This window comes from Helianthus annuus, chromosome 3 (genome assembly GCF_002127325.2).
Source record: "Helianthus annuus cultivar XRQ/B chromosome 3, HanXRQr2.0-SUNRISE, whole genome shotgun sequence".
Classification (NCBI taxonomy): Eukaryota; Viridiplantae; Streptophyta; class Magnoliopsida; order Asterales; family Asteraceae; genus Helianthus; species Helianthus annuus.
In genome coordinates, this window is record NC_035435.2 from 102,764,007 (window position 1) to 102,782,433 (window position 18,427).

The window sequence follows — 18,427 nt, forward strand, 5'->3', positions numbered from 1 at the left end:
GAAGGAGAATGCTTGCCGTCGGGTTCCAAGCAAAACGAGAGAGAGAGAGGAAGTCTAGGGTTTTTGTAACTTGTGTTTTGTGACAAATAAGAGAACAACCCCCCCTAAGGGTGTTTGTTTGTTTACGTAGAAGAGAAGTGGGCCGGCCCATCACGGCTGCCCCTTCTGGTCCGATTTCATAAGATACGGCCCCAAGCAAGTGGGCTTGTGCGAGTGTGAGTGTTGTGCGGTTTGGGCTCAAGTAACATAATCACATAATCATTCGCATAATCATTCACAAGCACGTGTTAACATAACATTCACATAATATTCATTTTCATAACAGTCACATATCGTACACATACGTTACATCAAAGTACAAAGGTCGGTTTGGAAATACGAGTTGTCACATAAAACCACGAAAACAGTTGGACAGAGTTTTGTTACTCTAACATCCAAAGGTATAAATGAACAAGACATCACTAGTATTTATAGGACAAGCCTATCCGCATATACATAAGTGCGGATCAACATGTTTATACAGATCATCAAGAAATCTAAACTTTAAAAGATGACCATAAGAAGAACTAACATAATCTAAAGAAAATCAAGTGTTTCTAGTGTTGTTTGATGTATGTGATGAAGTTGTTGTTGTTGTTGTTGTTGTTGTTGTTATTGTTGTTGTTGATCTTGTGTTTTTTATTAGATCCATCATAAGTAAGCTTGTTAGAAGCTTAGATCTAACAAGTTTAAGCATGGAGAAGATCTTTGAAAATGAACTTGAAAGTGGTTTAAAATGGATTTCTCATGATCTTGAACCTACTAAACTCATGGATGATCAAGTTTATAAAATAAAGTTTCATTTAAGTTTACAAAAATTTACAAAGAAGTTTGAATCTAAGTAGATCTATATGTTTCGTGTATAGATCTAAATTACTACACATTTTTATGAAATTTCAAGTTCACCACATGAAAAAGTATGATGATTTTTAGTGATCTTTACTTGCTAAGTTGTTGAATCTTGAGTTTTGATGATAAAAAGAAAATAAACACATGTTTTGATGCATAGGAAAACCTCCATAAATATAAACTTTTGTGAAACTTTTTCTACGAAAATTGTTCAAGAATGTTTACCAAAGGTTTTTCCCTAATTTTTATACAAAATACAAGCTAAAGAAATAGATTTTTCTTCAAGAATTAAAACTACTATAAATATGTATATTTTTAGGGAAAAATATATACAATTAGTAGTCACAAAATTATGTGCTATGTGTATATTATGTGTAATATATATTAGTGTATATTTAGGAACTCAAAAATACAGTAAATACTCCCAAGTAGTATAAACACCAAATACATATAAAAATACACAAGGAAATATTTATAAATAAAATATACAAAATCACCCATAAATGGGTGTATGGACAAATACCAAAATATATATATTTATATAAATATATTCCTTAACAATTCATGGACTTGGAATTGGACAATATTTGAACGAATATATATATATATATATATATATATATATATATATATATATATATATATATATATATATATATATATATATAGGCTAATTATAATGAGAAAACTCAGTCCAGTTGACTAAACCCTGAAAACTCTAATGTGTGGCTAGGATTGATCCACGTTTAAATTGTTATTTGAAGAAGGAGGGGCATGATAGTAATTTTGCATGTCTCACTTTTGACATCTATAGATGGCGATGGTGATGTCTGCACACGCAGACTTCTTTCCTTGTATCAAACCTACCTTCATCTTGTCATGCTTTTAATAAATGCTTGTACTTGGAGACTTTCTTCTTCTCTCCTTTCTTAATATCACAACCTTCCAATATCATAAAGAATGTGTTAAACAAGCCGCTCTTCTCATCAGTTTCTTTCTCTTCATTTACTCACCATTGAAGAGAACTTGCATTTAACATGGCTGATTTGAACAACCAACAACATCTAACTGTTGCCGGCGGTACGGAGGTAGCCAACCTCAATGATGATCCCGGTTCACCATTAAATGTTGTCCCACATAATCTTTCACTTCATTTTGCATTTAATGAAGATGAAGATGCTTTGGTTGAGGGTAGAGTTTCTCCGGATCCTGAACCTATTTCTTCAGCGATTACACGTGAGTGATTTTTTTTTCTGTTTCATTAAATGTACAGCTTTAAATGCTTGTGTAGATATTCGTTCGATTCATGTTGGTTCCTTTATTTTTTCTGTTGTGTAAAATAAGGATTTATTTGTTTAGTTGTACATTGGATTCTTGTTGCTTATTTTTTTTTATGTGTAGCCTCAATTCTGAATCAAAATGGACTAGATGATGATGAAGATGGTGTTCAAGATTGTACTTTTACTCAGTTGTTATCAACAGGTCATTGTTTTTATCTATAGTTTAATTGTTGTTTGTAGTTTATTTTTATTATTATTATTATTATTGTTATTATTATTATTATTATTAAACAGATGATGTTTTGGGTAGTTTGGTTGAAAATGTGGTATTTTTTTTTCCAAGGCAAAAAACAAGTGTAACCATTTTTTTTAAGAAACAAGCTTTTAGAAAACATGTCGTTACACTTGTATTAAGTTTTTATATTTTTTTGGAAACCAAGGTATTGAACTTGGTACTATGGTTAGGTTATATATGATAGTATGGATTGAAAAGGTGACACTATCGCATACCATAATAATAATTTAGTAAGTATACGTTAACAAAGTATGACATATGGTCACCATTAAAAAAATGCAATAGCATCTACACTTTTTGGCGTCATCAATAAAATGTACTTCCACGTTTTATTTGAATTTTTTTTTGGAAAAGGTTTTAATGTTGTATTTTTGGAAACTATAGTATCAGTTTGTTATGTTTTCATGTTACAAGTAAATTTGTGTTTTAACCTATACGTGTTATGATTTATTTTAATCAATACACTTTTTCTAGGTGTTCATGCGGACGAGGAATTTTATGTTCACCACACACCCAATGGGACTAGAATGTGGTGTCCTAATGTTCCTATTGTTTTAAAGCCTGTTGTTGGTTCTGTTTATGAAACGTGGAAGGATGTGTTCAGTATGTACAAGGATTATGTTGTGTATTCTGGGTTTTCTATTCGTAAGGGGCAAACCAAGAGATGGAAGGGGGTTGTCACTCACCAGTACATAAGGTGTACTAAATATTCAAAACCACAGATTAAGCGTAAAACTGATACTTTGGAGCATTCAAGCTTGACTATTAGGCAAAGTAATTTCACAGTGACAGATTGCAAGGCTAGTATACTGGTTAAGTTTTGTGAGGGCAGCTCTACGTGCACAGTGGTAGGGTTCAATGAGCACCATAATCATCCGTTTGTTGAGCGTTTCAATCGTGACCTAAGTAGGACTTCAAGGAAACTACCATTTGCATCCAAACAGTTTATCCATAACATGAGTTTGAACAGAATTGGTCCGATTGTTTCTCACAGAGTTTTAGTGTCCCTGATGGGTGGACATCACAATGTACGTGGCACGCCAACTGATTTTAAGAACTGGAGCCAGTCGGTTAGGCTTTATATTGGCGATCGTGATGCGCAACTTGTTATAGATCGTCTCAAAGAAAGATCCGAGAGCTTACCAGACTTTTACTATGAGTTTGTTGTTGAGAAAGGGCAATTGAGATCGATTTTTTGGGCAGACGAAATTTCCAAGATAAACTACGAGGTGTTTGGGGATGTGTTAGCTTTTGATGCGACTTATCACACTAACAAGTAAGGTTTTTGATAGTTGCACTTTTTTTCCCTTTAACATATTATTTAACTTTTGTTTTTTTTCTTTGTCGCACAGGTACAACATGATTTTTGTTCCTTTCACAGGCGTTGATAATCATAAACAATGTGTGACATTCGGTGCTGGCTTGTTATTCAACGAAACCACTGAGTCTTACAAGTGGTTACTTGAATCATTTCTGAAGGCACACAAGAAGCAACCAAAGCTAGTTCTGACGGACCAGGATCCTTCAATGAAAGCTGCCATTTCAGAGGTTTTCACAGACTCTCGGCACCGCCTTTGCATGTGGCATATTATGAAGAAACTTCCCACCAAGGTTTTTATTAATTTATGAATCTATTTTGAGAAGTTTTTTTTTGTTTCATTTATTTTAACAGTTTTTGTGTTTTCATTTGTATAGATTGCTGGAGACTTGTTTCAAAACTCTGAGCTAAGAGCATTGATGCATCGTTTGGTGTGGAGTATTCACATGAAGCCATCTACATTTGAGACGTGGTGGCAACTTTTGATGGAGGAATATGGGTTACAAGATCACGACTGGTTGAAGGACATGTACTCAATTAGGGACCAATGGGTACCTGCCTACTTCCGTGACATCCCAATGTGTTGTTTGATGAAGACTACATCAAGATGTGAAAGCTCTAACTCAAGCTTCAAGGTCAACTCTTCTAGTGCTAACACACTAGTTCAGTTCATGCTATGTTACGAGACTAGGATAGACAATCAGCGTTACAGGCAACGCGTTGCAGAGTTTAAAACTTCATCTAGTGTATTCATGGACAGTACTGACCTAGCTATTGAGAAGCATGCTTTTGAGTTGTATACACATGCAATTTCTACGGAAGTAAGAAAAGAGATATACAAGGGGAAGCTGTTTTGTTACATTGTAAACACGGAGGATTGTGAGGAAGGTTGTGTTTACTATGTGAATCATTTGGACAAACGTAACAATGCAACCAACACATTTACGGTAATTTTGATGTATCCTTATAGTTGCATTTTTTGTTTTAAGTTATTCATTACGCTTTTTTTCATAGAAGCTTAATTATGTGTTTTGGTGTTTTTATAGGTTATACTTGAGTTGAGTAACCAGTCGGTATCCTGTTCATGCAACAACTTCATCCGTATTGGATATTTGTGTAGGCACATTTTTTGTGTTTACCGGGTAAACAATATTGAAAGAATCCCGGCCCAGTATGTTGTTAAGCGTTGGACTAGGGACGTGCTTCCTAAAAGTTTATTTTCTATTGAGAGTCGATATGGCGTTGACACTCGTCCACAAGCTGCTGCTAGAAGTCAGATCCTTGAGATCGTAACTGAATGTGTGGACGCATTAAGAAGCGATGTTGGAGGACTTTCCTCGTTCGCTGAGCAGATAAAGGAACTGAAATGCAAGTTACTAAATGGAGGACCAGTTGATGACGAAGCCAACAATGATAACTATGCTGCTGTTGAAGAATTGCTTGGTGTTTCTTTAGATGGGGACGTAACTCTCGACAACCCAGACGGGATCAGGAACAAAGGACGCGGCAAACGCCAGCGATTGTCTAGAGCACCTCAGGATGGAACGAGCAACTCTGCTGTCAAACCTCCCAAAACACCCAGGCTTTGCCGAACCTGTATGAAGTACGTGACTGGGCATGATTCAAGAAATTGCAAGAAAAAGAAGAACAAGAATAAATCAGGTAACGAGGACGAGGACGAAGACTCAAGCTCTGCGAGCCAGGAGTCCACTTGATTTGGTATTTTTATGTTGATGTGTGTGATGTGCGTGTTTTGAAAACTTTTATGACGCCAACTTTTTGGTCTCCATTTTAGTGGAGCGCAAGTAAACTTTGATCACCCCTTTTGGACATGCACATGTTTGCATGTGTAGATTATCTGAAAGTCGATGCACATGCATATGTTTGCATGTTAGGATATATGTGGTTTTGGTATGTCGTATAGTTTTAAGTTTAATGACTATGTTTTAACTGATCAGTTGCATTATGAAATGATATCCCTAATGTTTTGTGTTAGAAGTAAACGTTGCATTGTTTGTTGAGATTAAGAAATGGGTGGTACTTAGTTGGATTTATCTTTTGTTAGTATGCTAATGATATTTTCGTTAGTATGTACCTGTTTATGCTATGTATTTTTTAGTTTTTTTTTTAATGTGTTACATTTTTTTTACCATGAGTATTTTTGTAGATTCTTTGCTGTGTTTGAATCTCAGATTTTTCAATCTTATGGATTTTTTGTTTTTTTATACCATGTTACATATTTTTGGTCGTTACATCCATTTTATGTATATAATTAGCTAGAAAATGTCCCTTTTCGTTACAAAAGCCAGTAACAAAAAAAAATTATAAGCACATATAGTAGTTTGTGTTTTTTTTTTCTGTTTGTATTTTTTTTACAAAACACTAGCCGTAGATACATTTTTCCATAATACATAGAACAAGATGTATCTTTTTGTTACTTTTTCCCTTTTTTACCTGGTGGTGCATTCAATTTGTCATTTACTTTCATATCTAATCACCACCATCCTTTTTCATTATAAATAAGTTTCAGCACCCCCCAATGTGTATATCCCCAAAGCATTGTTACCTACTTATCACACACAAAGCATAACAATGCACAAGAGGCCATGTTTGGTTTCCAAAGTTCCGGATGTTGAGGCGATCGATCTCAAGCCTGAAAAAAATGAGTTCATTAATGTTGGCAAGAGACTTCGAAAGTATGCATCGACTCCAGTCGGCGTTGGCAATATTCCTGAAACAACCCCTCTACCCGTTATGCCCATACGCAAGCTTAGGGAGATTTTTACCAGTGATGGGCACCCCCGCGGGAAGAGAACTAGTTTTCCGACCCCCAAGGTTGAACCCGATGTGAAGCCTACGGCGCGAGCAATACCGAAAAACGAGCCTACTGTTAACGCTACAGTCAAGATGGAGCCAAGAGTAGTGCCCAAGGGTGAGCCTACAACATACCCAAAAAAAAGAGATGTTGAAGATCCCACAACCAGCGATTGGGTTGATGATGTCTCATGGATGTGTGAAATTGAGTGGGATTCATATTTCCCAATAAACATATCAGTTTCCCCTGTGCCAGCAAACCCTTGCAAGTGCAAAAAATGGTTCACATGAACAAGCTCAAGTAGAAATTAGGTGTTGTTGGTGTGTTTTATTAATTATGTTGTTTTTTAAGATGTATGTATGTTTTTAGGTTAATTAGAAATTAGGTGTAGTATCAGGTTATCAACATTATGTAAGGAGTAATTTATGTGTCTAATGTTTTTCTAATCTTTTGTGGTGTAATATGTAATGGAAAAAAAACTATCTACTTTGTGTGTTGTTACTTTATTTCTTGGGATGTATTATGTTTTTGGTTTATTTTAAAAAAGTAATGAAAAGTTAAAAAAGTAGGAAGTAGATGGACGTGGGTAATGACAAAAGGATATATTTACCATGGGACCCACAAATGGTTGGTTCATATCTTTATATTAGATCCATCATTTCAACTACAAGCTTCCAACTATCTCCATCTCCAACTACCCAAACTATATTCATCTATCTCTCAAAAAAGATGAAAAGGTGTTCATGTGGGAGGATTGCTGTTATTCGGACATCATGGACCGACGATAACCCAGGAAGAAGGTTCTATTCATGTCCATTTAAGGTAAAAGATTCAAACCCTGGTTTTATTAAGTAAACGTGTGTTCTAATCGTGTTTTTTGCCCTTTTTTTTAATGTAGCCTAGCAACTGCCCTTTCATTGGTTGGGTCGACCCACCGATGTGCTTACGGTCAACTAGGATCATACCAGGTCAGGTCTTTTGAGGAACATCAACCTGCAAGCTGAACTGTTTACCCGCGAACAAGAAATTCGGAAGAAGAATAGGGTTATATGGTTACTGATATTAGCGTTAGTGTTTGGCAGCTTACTTGTTAGCATTGTTTGTTATGATTAAGAATTAGTTAGTACTTAGTTGGATTATGCTTATTAGTATGTTTAATGACATTTTCTAGTATGTACTTGGTGATGTTTGGTTGAATCTGAGATTTTTCTATGTTATGGGGTTTTGGGTTTTGTTTTTACCATATTACATTTTTTTCCCACTAAGATTTTATGTAGACTTTTGATGTTTTGAATCAGAATTTTTTATGTTATGTTTTTTTGGTTCTTGTCTTTACCATGTTACATTTTTCTTTTGCCTATGATTTTTGTAAATTTTTGGTGTATCCGAGATACATTTTTTTCAGCGAGTTTTTTTTGTACATTTTTTGTTATATGTGTGTTTGATCATGTGCCTTTGAACCTTCCTTGAGTATTTTTTTTTCCCCAACAACATTGTATGTTTTTTTAGATTTGATCACTTGACTCTTTTTTATTTATTTATTTATTTTCCCTAAAGTGTGTAACCTATGTATGCCCTTTTTTTTTTAAGATATCAATTTTTTTAAAAATCATATAATAATGACACGAATTATTGAATAAGATACACTGGGAAAAACATAGATTTATCTCAATAGTTGAGTACATAATAACTTCAACACTAGATATGGTAAACAACATAGGATAAGTAAAGTAGCCCCTATATTGCATGAGAGAGGGAAAATTGGGGCACATTTTTTTTCACACCGATAATAGCAACATGATGTAAACACCACTATTTAGTCAAGAAACGATCTTGGTGTGCCAAACTCAATTTCAGTGCTAAGTGGTTCTGGGCTAAGCTCACTCTCCCAGGGGTTGTGGTTGGCCCACGAGATAAGGGTGTTTTGAGAGTAACAAGAGTAATCATCATCTATAGGATCATCTTCAGGATCATCGATAGTTTTTTGATCAACTGCCGGGGAGGTCTCCTGGGTGCCGTTGACTGGTTTTGCTTGGTCTTCGAGCACCACAGATGAAGTTTTTTTGACGGGGGTAACTTGTGTGGTGAAGTAAAATGATCCCCAGTCAACATCCAAAAGTTCATCATCTAGCGACATCTCATCATGTGTTGTTGCTTCAGCTTTAGTGTTAGTAAGGAGATCACTTATAAGCTTAGCATCGATATCCAGATTTTCTTCAACAGTGGGCGGCATTGACGGAATGCAAGGGGTTTTTGTGATTTGAGAACACTCTGGGTTGCAATCCGATTTTGGAGTTTGGAGTTCGAATGAAAGAGTTCTCTGTAATCGTTTGGTAACCCGTTTTGAGTTCGCTGGTGATGATGGACTAGACATAGTAAGGTGTTTTTTTTTTAGTTCTTTTTTATGGTGAACAAGTGATGAAACTAAATTTTACATTTCACCTTATTTTTATAGACAATCAAATGATGTTAGGTGGAAAAATTAATTATATTGTTTACATCAGTTTACATCAACATTAAATGTACTACACTGACCAACATAGGAGATAATTATTTTTTTGATTTAAGGAGTTTCAATTTTCTTTAAAGATTTGGACTTTTGATTTTTGCATCGTTTTTTGTTTTACCCAAATGCAACAGGTGTATATATATATTTTATATTTTTATTATTACATGCAAAGAGTCAATTTGGAATTTATTAGATGTGTGTACTGTAGTTACGAAATCATGACAGAGATACATTAACAATGAATATACTTAGAGATAGAAGTAGTGATTTATTCCTTTTTTATTTGGACATAAGAAAGAGCTAGAAGTACACATATTTTTTCCTTTTTATTATTTATGCCTTTTCATTGGTGTAAACATTAATAAGTGACAAGTTTCCTTTTTGTCCAATTTAGATTCCCCATATTGGGGCAATTAATGAGACTGTACTTTTATATATTTCTTGGATATAGTGTTCGATATGTATGTACTTATGCAGTCATTTCCAAGTTGGCACAACTACTTTGTAAGACTTCACCTTTTTTTTCTTTATAAAAATACTATAATAGTATTTCAATTGAGTTAACATATAAGTTCAACGTTTCCCACAAGTACAATCTGAGAACTATCATGGCTTTTTGTCCATCTTAGATTCCCCATAACAACTACTTTATATATATTATTATAAATATTTCTTGGATATGGTTTGGGGTACATGCGTGTACTTTTTTTTTGCAGATTTGACAATTCAAAGCTGGCATTTATGAAAATATATTATAATGAGTAGTTAGGTTTTGCATAGCAGGTAACTCGCCCCTCAATTTAATATATATTGTTACATTTTTTTTTTGGTACTGTTTGTTTGTACAAAGAAAGGTATTTTTTTGTAACAAAGCAATTCTGTAATGATAGTTATGGCCGCTTGACTAACGCTAATTATTATAGCAAAGAACACACATATTGATAGTTATGGTCGCTTGTCAAACTTTCCAGTAGTTTACTTATGCTTCACCAAAATGTTTAAGATGTCCGGATCAACGACAGGCATTAATAGTTAGATACATATAGGCAACTGACAAAGTACGAGTTTAAATTGTTTAAGTTGTACACCATAGTCCCATCCACAAAAAAACATAACATTACCATACGGAGCAGCAACTTACACTGATAATGCAGCATCACGAACCTTTCCCTTCACCACATTGACACCACAGAGTAGTATGCGTGTAGCGAATTTTTTTCGGAGGGTAAGAATCTGTTTTTGCTTTTGCTTCCAGTTGCTACTAAAACCACATTCAAAGTGTTTACCAACGCCGTTAAAATTCTGCATGTGGTGCATAAGGAATACTGCACTATCCATTGGATGTGCACTTGTCGCCCAATGGATATCACACCTTTTAATCTTGGCTGGTGCAATTTTATCCTTTAACGGATGTTTGCAATGCTCCAAATAATTGTCCAGCATATGCTTCTGTAAAAAAAAAAAAAAACGATAAACTAATCAGTTTTAGTTTTTGTATGAGTTCTTGTTTTTCATCCTAATGTTTTTATGGGAAAAGAAAATGATTAACCACTTTGTATGGTGTATCTTTTTTGTAGTAGTCTTGATGATCCCTAATGCCAGCTAAGGGTGTGCGATCAGGCTTGTGGTCTATGACGGTTATTTCACCGTTTTCCAGATCGAAAACAAGCATGTAATATTCATCATTCTCGAGGATTGGAAAGAAACCCATTTTGATACCAATGAAATCATATGCGCCGCCTACGACCATCCTTTCGCCGAACGTTTGCATACGTTCATCATCATCACAAGTAGAATCCGTCAAAAGCCAGCTGTCCTGTTTTTTTTCCAAAATAAGTTGTGTCAATAAGGTGGTGCAAGCCGCGAATCACCATAATTCAAAAGATGCATTTAGATAGACATACTTACAACGTTCCCAAAGACTTAATAAATCCAAAATCACAGTCAAAGATCAAGTAATATAGTATGAATACTTACTATCACAGTTGTGTTAAAATAAACCCGCGTTGGGCAGCCGTCGGTTCTGTCAAGTTCTTCATAATTCATCACATCTACCCAAGCATCAACTACATCAGAGCAGACCTTCACTTCCTCCCTCAAAGTGCGCATCAGCGTTTTTGTGAGTTCTAAGCCGTATATACTCTCGAAGATAACATCTCTGCGCAAGACAATGTTAGATATGTAGATTAGATTCTGGATATCAAGAAACTAGGCCTATTATGTTTTATGTATATCTTTTATAGGTGAACTTACCCAGCAGATTGACCAAATTTTTTTGTTACCCCGCTAGACAAGGAGATGACCATTCCACGTGTCCTGTTTTGCGAAAAATCATATGCAGTTATACATTTAAAACATAATAGACTATTTAAAAAAAAAACGTACTATTTGGAGCAAAAACATTCCATAATCTATCAGAGGACCAAAGTTTTGCATAATGTAACAAGTAATATTTTTAATATTTTTAAACTGAAGCTTACATTGAGTACTTCACATCGAATAGAAAATCCCAAATACGCTGTTCTTCCGTTGTAATGTCTATTCCCATTTCGTCTTCATGGTCATCACGTGAGCGGGCGAACCTACCAACTGGTTTTCTTCGTCTTGATTCGAGTTCCTTTATCCAAGCATTACGTGTGATATCCTTTTCAGCCGTTCCCTTCCCTGCTCAATTTTAGTTATTGTTTGTTAGTTTTTAATAAAAAAATGCCAAGTTTATTATAATCTTCGAAAGAAGTAAAAAAAACATGTAGAACTCACCTTCTTGATTTTTGTCATGCGTATCATCGACATCATCACCTGCAATTTTTTTTTTCATATTGATAAGTCGGGTTATCCGTTGTGTACAGAAATAACACATGTTCATTTTTTTTGGGGAATTATGAGTCACCTAATTCGGTGTCTTGTGTGAGCAGGTGAAAGGTAGGCGCATCAAACAATCCTTGCATGTTTTGTGTGTCGTTGTTCTTGTCTTTTTATATTCATTCACATGTACACAGACACATACGTGTTAGTTTGTTTTGTGTGTGATTTGGTTTTATTGACTTTTCTACACTTGTGACGGGTTATATGTAAGATGTAAAACTTACTTGTTGTAGTTATCGTCTCTTGATCTTTTGCCTCATTTTCTTTGTTGCCTATGTCTCCACATGTAGCATTTTTTTTGTAGTGGCATCTCCGCACCTTTCTCCATCTATCATCTCTGGTGTTTTGTCAGCCCTACCCCGATCTATTTATTTTAATGTGGCCACATACACACATGTTACGCTTAGTTTGCAATTTTAGGACATACATTTGGTGGTTTACTACTTATAGTTAGTTAAACATTTTACATTTTTTCATCTGTAGAGAAATGTAACATTGATGTCATTAATTTTTTTTTTATTTTTCCATCTACAATTACTGCACGTGTATGTTGTCGTGTAGGAAATTAAAGTGGAGTTTCTATTTCAAATAAAGAAATTAAAGTTAGCTTTTCCTCACATAACGTTTTTGTTAGGATTGTCATCACTAAAGTTACCTTTTGCCGACACATCATTCTTCATTTGCTTACCATCGCCATTCCCCTGATCATTGCCAGATGCTATATACGTTTAAAAAAAATAGTATCAGTTTATTATCACCCAAGACGTTTTTGTTAGGATTGTCATCAATAAAGTTACCTTTTGCCGACACACCATTCTTCATTCGCTTACCATCGCCATCCCCCCGATTATTGCCAGATGCTATATACGTTTAAAAAAAATAGCATCAGTTTATTATCACACAAGACGTTTTTGTTAGGATTGTCATCACTAAAGTTACCTTTTGCCGACACATCATTCTTCATTCGCTTACCATCGCCATCCCCCCGATCATTGCCAGATGCTATATACGTTAAAAAAAATAGTATCAGTTTATTATCACACAAGACGTTTTTGTTAGGATTGTCATCACTAAAGTTACCTTTTGCCGACACATCATTCTTCATTCGCTTACCATTGCCATTCCCCCGATCATTGCCAGATGCTATATATGTTTAAAAAAAATTGTATCAGTTTATTATCACACGTGCGTGTATTATACTTTTTTTTGCACCTTACCTTTTTTCAGTAAATCATCACTCGCTGCACTGCGTTTTTTATTTCGCACATCCACATGATTCGGTTTATTCGAATCTGTCAATTCTCATTATTTTTGTGTTAGAAATGAATGGGTTTAAAGAGTCAGTACATGACCACGATACATTAAATGTACCCTAAGTTTTTGAACTACTATACATAGGCATTTCTAATGGCACTGTTATTTTTTTCGGGAAAATGTAATCAAAATGGAGCTTGTTAATCCATATTTCAAATAAATTTTTAACGTAAAAAGCACTTTTATGGCTCAACGAATCTGAACGAATTACGATAAGTATATTCTTCTTCCAGTAAGTCTTACCAAAAAAGTTATCTCGAACTCTATTTTTTTTGAGCTACAAATACATATGAATACTTTTTTCGTGTAAATGATTATTTGCAAAATAAAAAAAGATAAATATTTTTTGTAAAAAAGGTCATACCATTGATCTTTGCCACTGCAGCCGCGTTTGGCACATCATCTTCAGGGTCTGCATTTAAAAAAAAATATTCAAATTAGTAACAGCTTGTAGAAAAAACTGAGTACATATTCAATGAAGTGATACATATCCGTTTTCCCGTTGTACCTTCCGTGTAATCATTATCTGGGTTTTGGACTGTCTTGTTAAGAGACATGAGCACCCCAGCAATTTTTTCCCTTGGGGAATCAGGCCACAGCCATCCCCTTGTTTTTTTTTTGAGTGTACAATTTTCTCAAATCGTTGTATCAATTTTTTAACTTGCTCGTTGTCTGGATGAGCATTGAACACTACTTCCAATTTTTTTTGCACCGTAACTCTTTTCGCCTCCATCACGTCCAAATGTTTTTCTATCAATGCAATCTCATTCTACAAACAAAGTTATAAAATACATTTTAACCAATTTTCGAAAGAACATAATTATTTTGTAATTGGTTGTAATTATTAATCTTACACTCACAACTTCATCATTAGCATGTAACTCTGTTTTTCTTGGATCCCGTCTAACCACACCAACTTCATGCAAATCCTCTCCACCAAAGCCACCTCTTTTTATCTCAAACCGTTCTCTTTTTTTCAGTTCGTATTTGCTCCAGAATACGATTGGGTATATTGTCCGGTCAACTGGAAATCCTGTGCATTTAACTCTGTCGACATATAGCAACTGTGTAACGGCGAAAAAAAAACAAGCGGTAAGATAACAAAACAAATGTTGTATGCCTATATTGTTAGTAAGTTTTGTTAAACAGGCCACTTACAGCCAAAAGTGTGAGTGGTCCAGAAAATGGAGATTCAGGATCAGAACTCTTCCAGCCATCTTTACATGATTTGATTTGTTGGATCAGATAGGCACACCAATTGATTTTACTAAAATCCGTGTCTCCTGTAAAAGTTTTCAAAATCCACTCTTTCATTCGCCCATTTTTGTTACACTCAACCATGACGGTTAAGAATAACATCAGGAAGTCCAGTCGGAAATGAAAACTGTTGGCTTCATCACTTGTGAGTATAGATCGTGCCAGGTTCGTTGGTGCCACAAATCGTTTACGATATCGTTTTCTCCATGCTTCAACAGCAACATCAAGCTTTGAATATGTTCGTACATTTTGCATGTCTATGCCCTTCTTAGGAATCCCTAGAAGGTCATGGACAGACTGAACATCAACATGTATTGACCCACATGGCAATTCAATAGCCATTTCTTCTGGGTTAAAGTGGTCCACAACATAGTGGGCAATTTTTAGAGGTATCCCACTGATGTTGAATGACAACATTTTTCCAAAACCCATCCTATTAACGTCTTCTTGTTGGTTCCTCGTTAGAGACTTGATGCATTTGAACAACTGCATAGGTGACGAACGTGTTTTTAATTTAGGCCACTTATGCGTCGTTTTTGCGTGTTTGCCACTTCGGGTTTCCACCTGATCATGTTTTACTTTTTTTGTTTTTTTAACAGCAATTGCATCCTGTTTTGGTAGAGCTGTATCTGCAGTCATCTGTGAGTCACCATCTGCTGAAACTAAGATAACAACTTTTGGTTAAGATTTACATATTTCATAAAGAAGGAAAGTAGTAGTGGGGTGTGTTTACGTACTTATTAGTTTCCTTTTGACATTTTTCTTTGGTTTGCTATCTTCACGCCATCGCTGAGCTGTAAATATACATTTTTTTTGTAAATAATTAGCATTAAAGTACCTAAGCCAAGTATTGAAACATATATTCATTTTATTTAGACTCTCAAAGATCATGTCTAGCACAGTTTTGTACCTCCTCTTGTACGTGTTGCCGGCCCGTCCTGATCGCCCTCGCCTTACAAATGTTTTACAAAGTCATGTACACATAAATATTAGATTCAAGAAGAATGTAACCAAAGCTTCCATACATTAAAAAATGTACCTTTATTTCTTTTCTCAATGTTTTCCATCGGAGTGTCCAAGTCACTATCTGGTAAAACTGTGGCACCATATTTGTTTTATTATTTATATAAAGCATTACTATTAGACAATCGAAAGAAAAAAAATGCTTTTTTACGTACTTATTAGCTTTCTCCTGCGTACCTTCTCCTCACAATGTGCATCCTTAACTACATTTTGTACAAGTTTTATATAGATCACGAACTAGTAACAACCTTTACCAGAATATTTATTAAAAAAAAAAAGAGTAATTTTAAACCTTTTCTAGCCCCCCTTGTCCGCATTGCTGGTCCGCATGTATTAGTATCCGGTGTCACTGTTTTTTAGAAAGCTTATGGAAATTAGACATAACATGACAAACAAACATGTAATGAATTAAAAGTAGTTACGTACATATTTGTTGCCTGTTTTTGCGCTTCTCAACCACCGGGGTATCACGAACCTTTTTAGCTGCATTTTTTATTTGTAGTCAACATCAATAAATACAAAATGGTTTTTAATCTGTAAGCATAATTGATCATAGTTTATCTAATTTATAAGCACCTGTGGTCATTTTTTTTGTCGGATTTTTTTTGCTATTCTTAGCTGTTACAACGGATCCTGCAAAAGTATGAGATAAAGAGGCAGTCAATATATGGACCACATATCACCAGTAGATAACAAATATAGGACTCCAATCAACAGTAGATCACTATGGCCCAGATCAGTTTATAGCAAGCAGAGTTTTGTTTCCTTAGAATGAACAAGTACACACTATAATTTTTTTTTCTCAATCAAAATTAACCCACAAACCACCCCCCACCCCCCCCCCCCACCCCAAATTGATCATGTGTTCATCCCGAAAAAGCCCTAATGTCACCCCTGTCATTAACAGAAAACCAGATGTATGAAGTAACCGAGCACTTTGAAAACTGCTCTTTGACACTTTAAAACTATATTTTTGTTTCAAAGATTTTCATATGTACTTTTTTTTATTTTGTCAGATTGCTTCAGAAGGTCTCAAACATTAAGATCACATCTAAAATAGTTTTTGTATATTCTCCATGTTTTTTCCGCGTGTGCCCACTCGAATCGTTGCAACTCAGAACATTTTTTTCAATGTGCAAGTACATAAATATTAGATTTTAAAAAAATGTAACAAAGAAACTTTTATACGTAAGAAAAAACATACCTTTTTGTATATTATCCATGTTTTTCCCGGGTGTGTCCAAGTCACTGTCTGTTGTAACTGAGACAACAAGTTTGTTTTATTATTTTTTTCCAAAACATAAATGTAAGACTAGTGGAAAAAAATGCTTGTACGTACTTATTAGCTTTCTTTTTTGCAACTTCTTATCCTGATGCGCTTGCTTATCGACAACCGGCGTACGGCGAGTCTTTTTAGCTGCAGTTTGTTAATTGTAAACAACATTAATAAACTAATTTCCAATTGAATGCGTAAGCATAAATTATGAAAGGTTTTGTAATTTTAAACACCTGGGCTCATTTTTCCTTGGATTTTTAGTCGTAAATGCGGATGACTGCAAAATGTCACGTATGCCAACAAAGCATCAGTTTACACATCAGAGCAAAATGTCACGTATGCCAACAAAGCATCAGTTTACACATCAGAGCAAAATGTCACGTATGCCAACAAAGCATCAGTTTACACATCAGACGACCATTATTCGGACAATATTTATGCCCTTTATTTTTTATTATCCTCAGAATTCTTGATTTTTTTTACTTATGATTTCTGATTATGTATTGATAAACCGCGAATAGCCGTTTTTTCTAATTACAGATTATTAGTGTAATTTATTTTCTCAATCAAATAGAAGCAAGAAACATATACTACAAAAAAATTGTGATGTTCAATACTTTCAAACATAAACCCCCAAAAGTCAATTCCTTTAGAACCACACACAAACTCTAACCCTTATAAAAAATTAAAGAAACAACATTAACAACAAATCATAAGCCTTTAAAAAAAAAACCAGAAACAACAAATCTATGAAACACACCCAAACCTGTATATATAAAAGTCCGGATTCTACATAAACAAAGGCTTACAAAATATATAAAAAAAACCTTCATTTTTACCCCTCCCCCCCCCCAAAACAAACCAGTTTAGTCGGCACCAGGCTATGCAAATGGAAGAAATTTTTTTGGGAAGAACCATGTCTTTTTAAGAAAACCCAAATGTTATTTGCAGAACATAATCCCCATAAAGTCCATTCTTTTTAACATCCTTCATTGTTATGACGCACAAGACTAAAAAAACCATGGCAAATTGTGAATCTATTTGACACTTACATAATCAAAGAGTAAGTAAAAACCTGAAACGACGTACCGGAACCCTAATTTTTCCGGCGAACGTTCTTTTCTTCGGTGATTGTTGGAAATCTTCGTCGATTGATGAAGATTCAAGAGACTCAGTGATGAAGATGAATGACAGAGCGTGAATCTCAGGTGATTTTGGGGTTAATTTCAGAGGTTTGTTGAAGACTACAAGAGAGAGAGAGTTTTAGGAATTTTTGAAGAATTTGAGGGTTGTGAGTCTCCGGTGAGTTTTGGGTATTTTGAATTTTTTGTAGACTGAGATAGGTTTTGTAGATTAGGGGGGTAATGATGTAGTTGATGTAAGTTTGATGTAAACTTCTTACACCATGCAGTCTTTATTTTGTTATAAGAGATTATATCACTTTCGGCTTTCCCATATTGCCCTTCAAGTACCATCAATATATTAAAAAAATGTACAAAAGGCATTCAAAATCCAACAATGAGAAGATTAAATCTCAGCCATCCATGAAGGTTAATCAATGGCCATTAATGGGTTTTCAGGGTTTAG

The 18,427-nt window shown here is 34.8% G+C and overlaps 3 protein-coding genes and 2 long non-coding RNA genes across 5 annotated transcripts; 1 reads left to right on the forward strand and 4 right to left on the reverse strand.

The window, feature by feature from the left end:
* Window positions 1-1,925: 1,925 nt before the first annotated feature.
* Window positions 1,926-5,496, forward strand: LOC110931314 (protein FAR1-RELATED SEQUENCE 5-like). The gene is made up of 6 exons (XM_035988112.1): window positions 1,926-2,124; window positions 2,290-2,370; window positions 2,938-3,739; window positions 3,816-4,074; window positions 4,159-4,728; window positions 4,828-5,496. The coding sequence occupies exons 1-6, from the start codon at window positions 1,926-1,928 to the stop codon at window positions 5,494-5,496; spliced, it is 2,580 nt and encodes an 859-aa protein (XP_035844005.1).
* Window positions 5,497-10,160: 4,664 nt separating this feature from the next.
* Window positions 10,161-12,307, reverse strand: LOC110931581. The gene is made up of 8 exons (XM_035987860.1): window positions 12,195-12,307; window positions 11,996-12,076; window positions 11,866-11,904; window positions 11,586-11,769; window positions 11,359-11,421; window positions 11,083-11,263; window positions 10,655-10,921; window positions 10,161-10,554 (listed from the first exon to the last, which is right to left on the reverse strand). Exons 2-8 carry the CDS (start codon window positions 12,051-12,053, stop codon window positions 10,243-10,245), a joined length of 1,104 nt encoding a protein of 367 aa, XP_035843753.1. The 5' UTR covers window positions 12,054-12,076; window positions 12,195-12,307; the 3' UTR covers window positions 10,161-10,242.
* Window positions 12,308-12,631: 324 nt separating this feature from the next.
* Window positions 12,632-15,477, reverse strand: LOC118490321. Its single transcript, XM_035987859.1, has 9 exons — window positions 15,452-15,477; window positions 15,279-15,335; window positions 14,443-15,203; window positions 14,145-14,348; window positions 13,649-14,053; window positions 13,188-13,262; window positions 13,051-13,113; window positions 12,910-12,972; window positions 12,632-12,688 (listed from the first exon to the last, which is right to left on the reverse strand). The coding sequence occupies exons 3-5, from the start codon at window positions 15,178-15,180 to the stop codon at window positions 13,757-13,759; spliced, it is 1,239 nt and encodes a 412-aa protein (XP_035843752.1). The 5' UTR covers window positions 15,181-15,203; window positions 15,279-15,335; window positions 15,452-15,477; the 3' UTR covers window positions 12,632-12,688; window positions 12,910-12,972; window positions 13,051-13,113; window positions 13,188-13,262; window positions 13,649-13,756.
* A 117-nt stretch (window positions 15,478-15,594) lies between these two features.
* LOC118490322 lies at window positions 15,595-16,199 on the reverse strand. Its single transcript, XR_004889208.1, has 5 exons — window positions 16,141-16,199; window positions 15,991-16,047; window positions 15,857-15,913; window positions 15,720-15,767; window positions 15,595-15,637 (listed from the first exon to the last, which is right to left on the reverse strand). It is a non-coding gene; the product is annotated as an uncharacterized LOC118490322 (long non-coding RNA).
* A 568-nt stretch (window positions 16,200-16,767) lies between these two features.
* Window positions 16,768-17,123, reverse strand: LOC118490323. Its single transcript, XR_004889209.1, has 3 exons — window positions 17,074-17,123; window positions 16,904-16,981; window positions 16,768-16,825 (listed from the first exon to the last, which is right to left on the reverse strand). It is a non-coding gene; the product is annotated as an uncharacterized LOC118490323 (long non-coding RNA).
* Between the last annotated feature and the right edge of the window lie 1,304 nt (window positions 17,124-18,427).

Coding starts and splice junctions, on each gene's coding strand:
- LOC110931314 (XM_035988112.1), top strand. CDS start 1,926: ATGGCTGATTTGAACAACCAACAACATCTAACTGTTGCCGGCGGTACG. Junction 2,371..2,937: donor TACTCAGTTGTTATCAACAG/GTCATTGTTTTT, acceptor CACTTTTTCTAG/GTGTTCATGCGGACGAGGAA. Junction 4,729..4,827: donor ATGCAACCAACACATTTACG/GTAATTTTGATG, acceptor GTGTTTTTATAG/GTTATACTTGAGTTGAGTAA.
- LOC110931581 (XM_035987860.1), bottom strand. CDS start 12,053: ATGCAAGGATTGTTTGATGCGCCTACCTTTCACCTGCTCACACAAGAC. Junction 11,905..11,995: donor CACACAAGACACCGAATTAG/GTGACTCATAAT, acceptor AAAAAATTGCAG/GTGATGATGTCGATGATACG. Junction 11,422..11,585: donor TTCGATGTGAAGTACTCAAT/GTAAGCTTCAGT, acceptor TTCGCAAAACAG/GACACGTGGAATGGTCATCT.
- LOC118490321 (XM_035987859.1), bottom strand. CDS start 15,180: ATGACTGCAGATACAGCTCTACCAAAACAGGATGCAATTGCTGTTAAA. Junction 14,349..14,442: donor GACCACTCACACTTTTGGCT/GTAAGTGGCCTG, acceptor GCCGTTACACAG/TTGCTATATGTCGACAGAGT. Junction 14,054..14,144: donor TACATGCTAATGATGAAGTT/GTGAGTGTAAGA, acceptor CTTTGTTTGTAG/AATGAGATTGCATTGATAGA.